Source organism: Littorina saxatilis, linkage group LG1 (assembly GCF_037325665.1).
Source record: "Littorina saxatilis isolate snail1 linkage group LG1, US_GU_Lsax_2.0, whole genome shotgun sequence".
NCBI classification, from domain to species: Eukaryota; Metazoa; Mollusca; class Gastropoda; order Littorinimorpha; family Littorinidae; genus Littorina; species Littorina saxatilis.
In genome coordinates this window covers 34,113,663-34,125,698 of record NC_090245.1, presented here as the reverse complement: position 1 = coordinate 34,125,698, position 12,036 = coordinate 34,113,663, and the positions used below count along the sequence as shown (strand labels likewise).

The window sequence follows — 12,036 nt, the reverse complement described above, 5'->3', positions numbered from 1 at the left end:
GAGACAATGACAATGACAAATTCTTTATTAACGAGGGTAATGGCATAAGCAAACAGGTGCTTTTTTACATCCAGCCCTCGCCCATGGGAGGGTTTAATCTAATGATAATACGTTTTTAAAAAATGTTGAAATATCAATTAAAGATGTGATAAGAACAAACGACAAACAAGCAAACGATTAAAGGCACAGTAAGCCTCCCGTAAACCATCACAGAACTCCCCGAGCGTCTACATACAGTACAAGCATACTTCCATTTGAACGCTCACTGAACGGGAACATCCTGGCTGCTTTCTGTCGAGCGTGAGAAATTTTCAAAGAATTTATTTTCGTGGACTTGTAACGCTGCAACAATGGCGCCTCGTACGTCTTGGTGCTGGACGGCTGTTGTGAATATTCAATACCGGAAATCACGTCCGGACAGTAAGCCTCCCGTAAACCATCACAGATACTGTCAGGCTTTTACACACAGTACAATCACCCTTCCATTTGAACGCTCACCAAACGGGAACATCCTAGGTGCCATACGTAAAGAGCGAGCAAATTTTAAAGAATTAATATTGCAGATTGTCAAAAATGAGTTACTTCCCTTCGGGTCTCATTCAGAAAAGCCCGGAAGCAGGGTCACGCAAGGGTCGTAGCAGACGACGGTTTATCAGTACATATCGCCGTTCCTCTCAACAGTCAACAAGTCGCGTAAGGCGAAAATACAACATTTAGTCAAGTAGCTGTCGAACTCACAGAATGAAACTAAACGCAATGCAACGCAGCAAGACCGTATACTCGTAGCATCGTCAGTCCACCGCGCACGGCAAAGGCAGTGAAATTGACAGGAAGAGCGGGGTAGTACTTGCGCTGAGAAGGATAGCACGCTTTTCTGTGCCTCTCTTTGTTTTAACTTTCTGAGCGTGTTTTTAATCCAAACATATCATATCTATATGTTTTTGGAATCAGGAACCGACAAGGAATAAGATGAAAGTGTTTTTAAATTGATTTCGACAATTTAATTTTGATAATAATTTTTATATATTTAATTTTTAGAGCTTGTTTTTAATCCAAATATAACATATTTATATGTTTTTGGAATCAGCAAATGATGGAGAATAAGATGAACGTAAATTTGGATCGTTTTAGAAAAAAATAATTTTTTTTACAATTTTCAGATTTTTAATGACCAAAGTCATTAATTAATTTTTACGCCACCAAGCTGAAATGCAATACTGAAGTCCGGGCTTTGTCGAAGACTACTTGACCAAAATTTCAACCAATTTGGTTGAAAAATGAGAGCGTGACAGTGCCGCCTCAACTTTCACGAAAAGCCGGATATGACGTCATCAAAGACATTTATCAAAAAAATGAAAAAAATGTATGGGGATATCATACCCAGGAACTCTCATGTCAAATTTCATAAAGATCGGTCCAGTAGTTTGGTCTGAATCGCTCTACACGCACGCACACACGCACGCACACACATACACCACGACCCTCGTTTCGATTCCCCCTCGATGTTAAAACATTTAGTCAAAACTTGACTAAATGTAAAAACCATCGCTCGAGTTCTTGTGAACCACAGCCGTTTGTTTCGTGCATAAAAACGTGCTATAGTAGATAAGCTCACATCGAGTCGCACTCAAATGACTAACTGACGACTACATGGTGAAAAAGGGAAACTGGATCACACGGGTTCACGATGGCTCAGGGGTAAGATAAACCACGCAAAAATAAATTCTTTGAAAATTGTTCGCTCTTTACGGACGGCACCTAGGATGTTCTCAATCGGCGAGTGTTTAAATGAAAAGGTGTTTGCACTGTGTGTAAAAGCCTGACCGTATCTGTGATAGTTTACGGGAGGCTTACTGTGCCTTTAACAGAATAAACAAATAAACAAAATATACAGACAAACGAACATGACATATTATTGTCAAAGGTATAATGAAAACTGTTTCAAGCAACAAAAAACGTGAGAGAGAGAGAGAGAGTGAGAGAGAGTTAAAGAGAGTTAGAGAGAGAGTGAGACAAACAGACAGACAGACAGACAGACAGACTGACAGACACACAGTCAGTAAAAAAAGAGATGTACTGCTAAGTAAACGTTGTGACGAAGATGAACGTTATTATGATGACACAGGAAATACATTTTCACAAAGTTCCAAAAGCTCTAGTTGGAATTCAATTGGAGGTCAATCCGCAGGATACACATCCGACGTTTCCAGTGGATCTGAAGGTAAGTGTGCTTTAGTGTGTGTATGTATGTGTGTGTGAGTGTGAGTGTGTGTGTGTGTGTATGCATGCGCGCGCACGTGTGTATGAGTGTGTGTGTGTGTGTGAGGATGTATGCTTGCGCGCGCACGTGTGTATGAGTGTGTGTGTATGTGTGTGTGTGTGCGCGCGCGCGTGTGTGTGTGTGTGTGTGTATACACGCACGCGCGTATGCACGCACGCGTGCATGTGTGTGTGTGTGTATGCGCGCGCGTGTGCATGTGTGTGTGTGCGTGTGTATGTGTGTGTGTGCGTGTGTATGTGTGTGTATGTGTGTGGGTGTGTGTGTGTGTGTGTGTGGATGTGCATTTGTGTGTGTTTGCGCGTGCTCGCGCGAGTGGTTGTGTGTTTGTGTGAGTGTGAGTGTGCATTAACAAAATAAAAGGAGATGTTAATGGAGATGTTTGTTCTGTTCATATAAATATGTCTTCTATATTGTTACAGATAATGAATTCCTGCAAAGATCTAACCGCTCTCCGTGGAATGATTGGACAGGATCATACTCTGCAGGTGGCGTCCCCAAATAGACGAATTACGAAAATAACTGTGTTGTGTTTGAATGGGTCGTGAAAGAGTTAATACCCTGAATTTTGTACTCAGACAAACATTGAAGTAGCCACACACTAGCGAGGGGTGTGTCGGAAACACGTTGACAGGAGCACGTGTGACTTTATTTGTCAGAGGAAAAGCAAGTGTTTTCACTCTTTCACAAACAATACAAACACGTTGGGGTAGACCAGCGAGGAAGAGTGTGTGCATGTGTATGTATGTACGTACGTTAAAGGCACAGTAAGCCTCCCGTATACCATCACAGATACGGTCAGGCTTTTACACACAGTACAAACACCCTTTCATTTAAACACTCACCGATTGAGAACATCCTAGGTGCCCTCCGTAAAGAGCGAACAATTTTCAAAGAATTTATTTTTGCGTGGTTTATCTTACCCCTGAGCCATCGTGAACCCGTGTGATCCAGTTTCCCTTTTTCACCATGTAGTCGTCAGTTAGTCCTTTGAATGCGACTCGATGTGAGCTTATCTACAATAGCACGTTTTTATGCACGAAACAAACGGCTGTGGTTCACAAGAACTCTAGTGATGGCTTTTGACTGTTGAGAGGAACGGCGATATGTACTGATAAACCGTCGTCTGCTACGACCCTTGCGTGACCCTGCTTCCGGGCTTTTCTGAATGAGACCCGAAGGGAAGTAACTCATTTTTGACAATCTGCAAAATTAATTCTTTAAAAATTGCTCGCTCTTTACGTAGGGCACCTAGGATGTTCCCGTTTGGTGAGCGTTCAAATGGAAGGGTGTTTGTACTGTGTGTACTATAAAAGCCTGACAGTAGTTTACGGGAGGCTTACTGTCCGGGCGTGATTTCCGGTATTGAATATTCATAACAGCCAGCACCAAAACGAGGCGCCAGTATTGTTAAAGGCTAAGTCCACGAAAATAAATTCTTTGAAAATTTCTCACGCTCGACAGAAAGCAGCCAGGATGTTCCCGTTCGGTGAGCGTTCAATTGGAAGTATGCTTGTACTGTATGTAGACGCTCGGGGAGCTCTGTGATGGTTTACGGGAGGCGTACTGTGCCTTTAACGTTGTAACGAAGATGAACCTTATCTGTTGACACAGGAAATACATTTTCACAGAGTTCTAAAAGCTCTATTTGGAATTCAATTGGAGGACTACCAGCACGATACACACCCGACGTTTCCAGGAGACCTGACGGTACACTATCAATTTTATGACACATTTTGTAGCAAGGTTTTGTATCTAAACACTTTGTTTTCAAACAGCGATGATACTTTTCAGAACAGTCCAGCACGAGGTGAACACACACATCAGTTTCATTCAACACTGTGTTCATGAGTGTTCGCGTCAGTTGCACTCAACACTGTGTTCAATATGAGTGTTCGCGTCAGTTGCACTCAACACTGTGTTCAATGAGTGTTCGCGTCAGTTGCATTCAACACTGTGTTCAAGGAGTGTTTGCGTCAGTTGCATTCAACCCTGGCGCCATGCTCCAACGAAAATAACTAAATAAATAAATACATTTGTCATCATTTTCACGAGTTTTCATTCACAAACACCTGGGAAATAAATCTCATGTTCCCCATGCAATAAATCCCCGGTTACCATAGTTGCAGGAAGCATGTTATACATGGATAATCAAAACAAAACCCAAGAGACACGCTCGGGGATTCTTTTGCTCTTTTCATTGGCGTTTCCCCAGACCTAGACAGACGACACTGCTTTGCAAAGTTCCAAAAACGAACTGGCAAACTGGCAAAAGTAAACAAAATACAAACCTATTTCATGAAAGGTCATCAATTCATCACAAACAAATGAAACCTAGCGATATGTTTTGTCTTCTTACATATGTAACCCTATGAGAACAATTAACAGGATACTCACAAGAAATTTCCGGTGGACGTGATGGCGCGTATGTGTGTGCGTGTGTGAGTGTGTGTGAGTGTGTGTGTGTGTGTGTGTGTGTGTGAGTGTGTGTGTGTGTGTGTGTGTGTGTGTGTGTGTGTGTGTGTGTGTGTGTGTGTGTGTGTGTGTGTTTTTGACTATAGTCAGTGGTGCAGTGTTGAGTTCACGTTGTAACGAAGATGAACCTTATCTGTTGACACAGGAAATACATTTTCACAAAGTTCTAAAAGCTCTCTTTGGAATTCAATTGGAGGACAACCAGCACGATACACGCCCGACGTTTCCAGGAGACCTGACGGTACACTATCAATTTTATGACACATTTTGAACACTTTCTCTGATTACAATATGTAAATGTGTGTTCATACTTACACATAAAGTGTTCAAAATGTAGTCACCTTGAGCAAGGTTTTGTATCTAAACACTTTGTTTTCAAACAGCGATGATACTTTTCAGCACAGTCCAGCACGAGGTGAACACACACGTCAGTTTCATTCAACACTGTGTTCAATGAGTGTTCGCGTCAGTTGCACTCAACACTCTGTTCAATGAGTGTTCGCGTCAGTTGCATTCAACACTGTGTTCAATGAGTGTTCGCGTCAGTTGCACTCAACACTGTGTTCAATGAGTGTTCGCGTCAGTTGCATTCAACACTGTGTTCAATGAGTGTTCGCGTCAATTGCATTTAACACTGTGTTCAATGAGTGTTTGCGTCAGTTTCATTCAACACTGTGTTCAATGAGTGTTTGCGTCAGTTTCATTCAACACTGTGTTCAAGGAGTGTTTTTTGTTTGTTTGTTTGTTTAACGCCCAGCCGATCACGAAGGGCCATATCAGGACGGTGCTGCTTTGACATATAACGTGCGCCACACACAAGACAGAAGTCGCAGCACAGGCTTCATGTCTCACCCAGTCACATTATTCTGACACCGGACCAACCAGTCCTAGCACTAACCCCATAATGCCAGACGCCAGGCGGAGCAGCCACTAGATTGCCAATTATAAAATCTTAGGTATGACCCGACCGGGGTTCGAACCCACGACCTCCCGATCACGGGGCGGACGCCTTACCAGTAGGCCAACCGTGCCGGTAAGGAGTGTTCGCGTCAGTTTCATTCAACACTGTGTTCAATGAGTGTTCGCGTCAGTTTCATTCAACACTGTGTTCAATGAGTGTTCGCGTCAGTTGCATTCAACACTGTGTTCAAGGAGTGTTTGCGTCAGTTGCATTCAACCCTGTCGCCATGCTCCAACGAAAATAACTAAATAAATAAATACATTTGTCATCATTTTCACGAGTTTTCATTCACAAACACCTGGGAAATAAATCTCATGTTCCCCATGCAATAAATCCCCGGTTACCATAGTTGCAGGAAGCAGGTTATACATGGATAATCAAAAGCAAACCCAATAGAAACGCTCGGGGACTCTTCGGCTCTTTTCATTGGCGTTTCCCTAGACCTAGACAGACGACACTGCTTTGCAAAGTTCTAAAAACGAACTGGCAAACTGGCAAAAGTAAACAAAATACAAACCTATTTCATGAAAGGTCATCAATTCATCACAAACAAATGAAACCTAGCGATATGTTTTGTCTTCTTACATATGTAACCCTATGAGAACAATTAACAGGATACTCATAAGAAATTCCCGGTGGACATGATGGTGCGGATGTGTTTGTGTGTGTGTGTGTGTGTGTGTGTGTGTGTGTGTGTGTGTGTATGTGTGAGTGTGTGTGTGTGTGTGTGTGTGACTATAGTCAGTGGTGCAGTGTTGAGTTAACGTTGTAACGAAGATGAACCTTATCTGTTGACACAGGAAATACATTTTCACAAAGTTCTAAAAGCTCTCTTTGGAATTCAATTGGAGGACAACCAGCACGATACACACCCGACGTTTCCAGGAGACCTGACGGTACACTATCAATTTTATGACACATTTTGAACACTTTCTCTGATTACAATATGTAAATGTGTGTTCAAACTTACACATAAAGTGTTCAAAATGTAGTTACCTTGAGCAAGGTTTTGTATCTAAACACTTTGTTTTCAAACAGTGATGATACTTTTCAGCACAGTCCAGCACGAGGTGAACACACACGTCAGTTTCATTCAACACTGTGTTCAATGAGTGTTCGCGTCAGTTGCACTCAACACTGTGTTCAATGAGTGTTCGCGTCAGTTGCATTCAACACTGTGTTCAAGGAGTGTTCGCGTCAGTTGCACTCAACACTGTGTTCAATGAGTGTTCGCGTCAGTTGCATTCAACACTGTGTTCAATGAGTGTTCGCGTCAGATGCATTTAACACTGTGTTCAATGAGTGTTCGCGTCCGTTTCATTCAACACTGTGTTCAATGAGTGTTTGCGTCAGTTGCATTCAACACTGTGTTCAATGAGTGTTCCCGTCAGTTGCATTTAACACTGTGTTCAATGAGTGTTTGCGTCCGTTTCATTCAACACTGTGTTCAATGAGTGTTTGCGTCAGTTTCATTCAACACTGTGTTCAAGGAGTGTTCTTTGTTTGTTTGTTTGTTTAACGCCCAGCCGATCACGAAGGGCCATATCAGGGCGGTGCTGCTTTGACATATAACGTGCGCCACACACAAGACAGAAGTCGCAGCACAGGCTTCATGTCTCACCCAGTCACATTATTCTGACACCGGACCAACCAGTCCTAGCACTAACCCCATAATGCCAGACGCCAGGCGGAGCAGCCACTAGATTGCCAATTATAAAGACTTAGGTATGACCCGACCGGGGTTCGAACCCACGACCTCCCGATCACGGGGCGGACGCCTTACCAGTAGGCCAACCGTGCCGGTAAGGAGTGTTCGCGTCAGTTTCATTCAACACTGTGTTCAATGAGTGTTCGCGTCAGTTTCATTCAACACTGTGTTCAATGAGTGTTCGCGTCAGTTGCATTCAACACTGTGTTCAAGGAGTGTTTGCGTCAGTTGCATTCAACCCTGTCGCCATGCTCCAACGAAAATAACTAAATAAATAAATACATTTGTCATCATTTTCACGAGTTTTCATTCACAAACACCTGGGAAATAAATCTCATGTTCCCCATGCAATAAATCCCCGGTTACCATAGTTGCAGGAAGCAGGTTATACATGGATAATCAAAACCAAACCCAATAGAAACGCTCGGGGACTCTTCGGCTCTTTTCATTGGCGTTTCCCCAGACCTAGACAGACGACACTGCTTTGCAAAGTTCTAAAAACGAACTGGCAAACTGGCAAAAGTAAACAAAATACAAACCTATTTCATGAAAGGTCATCAATTCATCACAAACAAATGAAACCTAGCGATATGTTTTGTCTTCTTACATATGTAACCCTATGAGAACAATTAACAGGATACTCACAAGAAATTTCCGGTGGACGTGATGGTGCGTATGTGTTTGTGTGTGTGTGTATGTGTGTGTGTGTGTGTGTGTGTGTGTGTGTGTGTGTGTGTGTGTGTGTGTGTGTGTGTGTGTGTGTGTGTGAGTGTGTGTGTGTGTGTGTTTGACTATAGTCAGTAGTGCAGTGTTGAGTTAACGTTGTAACGAAGATGAACCTTATCTGTTGACACAGGAAATACATTTTCACAAAGTTCTAAAAGCTCTCTTTGGAATTCAATTGGAGGACAACCAGCACGATACACACCCGACGTTTCCAGGAGACCTGACGGTACACTATCAATTTTATGACACATTTTGAACACTTTCTCTGATTACAATATGTAAATGTGTGTTCAAACTTACACATAAAGTGTTCAAAATGTAGTCACCTTGAGCAAGGTTTTGTATCTAAACACTTTGTTTTCAAACAGCGATGATACTTTTCAGCACAGTCCAGCACGAGGTGAACACACACGTCAGTTTCATTCAACACTGTGTTCAATGAGTGTTCGCGTCAGTTGCACTCAACACTGTGTTCAATGAGTGTTCGCGTCAGTTGCATTCAACACTGTGTTCAAGGAGTGTTCGCGTCAGTTGCACTCAACACTGTGTTCAATGAGTGTTCGCGTCAGTTGCATTCAACACTGTGTTCAATGAGTGTTCGCGTCAGTTGTATTTAACACTGTGTTCAATGAGTGTTTGCGTCCGTTTCATTCAACACTGTGTTCAAGGAGTGTTCTTTGTTTGTGTTACACGACACTTGAGATTGCCACAAGTTCTCAAATGCCGTATAGTTGTGTTCTTTTATTCTACGTCGCCCGTCTTCGCAGCAACAGAAAACAACTCGTCAAAATGAGTTCGAGGATTTATTCAGCATTCAATACATACAACTGCACAACGTAGCAGAACTCAAATAGAAGCTTTTTTTAACATTCAAATCGCGCTGGCATATATAGTAAATACTCAATCTCGAGAATATTCCAGACCGAACACGATACAACTACATTATACGAGCCGTGCATGGACTAAACTAGCGACATTCTCTCTGACGTACATCAAAAGCGCCGACACACTTAATCCGAACGAACGCTACGAACTCACGACTAAAACAGCATGGTAAACAACTTGTTTTGACAGGACTAGAAAGTTCACCTGCATTCTCGTCCAAGCATAAATATTGTGTTTACAAAATATAATATCGGTACTTTCCCACAAAGTACAAATAAGTCAACTACATGCAACACACAAAACTGAACCAAAGCTCAGCAACGGTAGCGTTTCCTAACAGTTTGTTTGTTTCTTCAACGCCCAGCCGATCACGAAGGGCCATATCAGGACGGTGCTGGTTTGACATATAACGTGCGCCACACACAAGACAGAAGTCGCAGCACAGGCTTCATGTCTCACCCAGTCACATTATTCTGACACCGGACCAACCAGTCCTAGCACTAACCCCATAATGCCAGACGCCAGGCGGAGCAGCCACTAGATTGCCAATTATAAAGTCTTAGGTATGACCCGACCGGGGTTCGAACCCACGACCTCCCGATCACGGGGCGGACGCCTTACCAGTAGGCCAACCGTGCCGGTAAGGAGTGTTCGCGTCAGTTTCATTCAACACTGTGTGCAATGAGTGTTCGCGTCAGTTTCATTCAACACTGTTCAATGAGTGTTCGCGTCAGTTGCATTCAACACTGTGTTCAAGGAGTGTTTGCGTCAGTTGCATTCAACCCTGTCGCCATGCTCCAACGAAAATAACTAAATAAATAAATACATTTGTCATCATTTTCACGAGTTTTCATTCACAAACACCTGGGAAATAAATCTCATGTTCCCCATGCAATAAATCCCCGGTTACCATAGTTGCAGGAAGCAGGTTTTACATGGATAATCAAAACCAAACCCAATAGAAACGCTCGGGGACTCTTCGGCTCTTTTCATTGGCGTTTCCCCAGACCTAGACAGACGACACTGCTTTGCAAAGTTCCAAAAACGAACTGGCAAACTGGCAAAAGTAAACAAAATACAAACCTATTTCATGAAAGGTCATCAATTCATCACAAACAAATGAAACCTAGCGATATGTTTTGTCTTCTTACATATGTAACCCTATGAGAACAATTAAGTGTGTGTTTGACTATAGTCAGTAGTGCAGTGTTGAGTTAACGTTGTAACGAAGATGAACCTTATCTGTTGACACAGGAAATACATTTTCACAGAGTTCTATAAGCTCTATTTGGAATTCAATTGGAAGACTACTAGCACGATACACACCCGACGTTTCCAGGAGACCTGACGGTACACTATCAATTTTATGACACATTTTGCACACTTCCTCTGATTACAATATGTAAAAATGTGTTCAAACTTACACCTAAAGTGTTCACAATGTGGTAACCTTGAGCAAGGTTTTGTATCTAAACACTTTGTTTTCAAACAGCTATGACACTTTTCAGCACAGTCCAGCACGAGGTGAACACACACGTCAGTTGCATTCAACACTGTGTTCAATGAGTGTTCGCGTCAAATGCACTCAACACTGTGTTTAATGAGTGTTCGCGTCAGTTGCACTCAACACTGTGTTCAATGAGTGTTCGCGTCAGTTGCATTCAACACTGTGTGCAATGAGTGTTCGCGTCAGTTGCATTCAACACTGTGTTCAATGAGTGTTCGCGTCAGTTTCATTCAACACTGTGTTCAATGAGTGTTCGCGTCAGTTGCACTCAACACTGTGTTCAAGTGTTCAATGAGTGTTCGCGTCAGTTGCATTCAACACTGTGTGCAATGAGTGTTCGCGTCAGTTTCATTCAACACTGTGTTCAATGAGTGTTCGCGTCAGTTGCATTCAACACTGTGTTCAATGAGTGTTCGCGTCAGTTGCATTCAACACTGTGTTTAATGAGTGTTCGCGTCAGTTGCATTCAACACTGTGTGCAATGAGTGTTCGCGTCAGTTGCATTCAACACTGTGTGCAATGAGTGTTCGCGTCAGTTTCATTCAACACTGTGTTCAATGAGTGTTCGCGTCAGTTGCATTCAACCCTGGCGCCATGCTCCCAACGAAAATAACTAAATAAATATATATAGACCTGTTTTGTTCGCTTGTCACGCGAAATGTCTATAATTAACTTACAACCCTGTACTTCAAAGCGTTCTTCTGGATTTTCCTGTTGGCCACCTAACATACAAAGGGCTTCAAAATTCATACACCTAGACCTGGCTATTTGTAGCAATTTGAGAAACTGTCGCTATTTCGATCAAATGCTTTTTGTTTAAATCATGAGGTTGAAAAAAAGTGTGAGAAAATGACAACCAAATAGATTTAAAAACGACCAAACTATTCCATAATGTAGTACTATAATGTGACTCTCTTTTTTTAGCAATATAAAAAAACTCCGACTTTCTGGCACAAGATATTGTGGAATATTTGTGTCAATAAAAACGACTTTGCTCAAAATCATTTGATTTCCTTCCCAACTGTATGGCAGTGATACTGAGAGTGTTCTAAAAGTGTTCTGCGACTATGGTCTAAACACTTATTAGTGTTGAAATTTGCGTACAGCAAGGTAAACACTTGTTCGTGTTCATATTGTTTACACATCTTTACATGTAAAAGTGTGTTCAAAAGTGGTTAAAAAAAGAGTTAAAAAGTGGAACAGTTCACTTTAGAGTGTACGTTCGCTTAAATGTGTGTGTGTGTGTGTGTGTGTGTGCGTTCGTGCGTGTGTATGCATGTGTGTCTATGTGTGAGTTGTGTGTGTCTTATGTCTGTGTTTATATATGTGTGTGAATATGTGTGTGTGAATGTGTGTGTGAATGTGTGTGTATCTATATATATATACGACTGTGTGTGTGTGTGTGTGTGTGTGTGTGTGTGTGTGTGTGTGTGTTCGCGATGCACGGCCAAAGTTCTCGATGGATCTGCTTCATATTTGGTGGGCATATTCAGGTA

The 12,036-nt window shown here is 42.2% G+C and overlaps 1 protein-coding gene across 2 annotated transcripts in view; it reads left to right on the top strand.

Moving 5' to 3' along the window:
- Positions 1-12,036, top strand: part of LOC138967715 (uncharacterized) — a 42,917-nt gene that overhangs the window by 435 nt on the left and 30,446 nt on the right. For both annotated transcript variants that reach the window (XM_070340377.1, XM_070340372.1), the window contains exons 2-6: positions 3,893-3,988; positions 4,899-4,994; positions 6,515-6,610; positions 8,279-8,374; positions 10,288-10,383. In XM_070340377.1, coding sequence (XP_070196478.1) covers positions 3,893-3,988; positions 4,899-4,994; positions 6,515-6,610; positions 8,279-8,374; positions 10,288-10,383 — 480 coding nt within the window. The remainder of the gene's footprint in view (positions 1-3,892; positions 3,989-4,898; positions 4,995-6,514; positions 6,611-8,278; positions 8,375-10,287; positions 10,384-12,036) is intronic.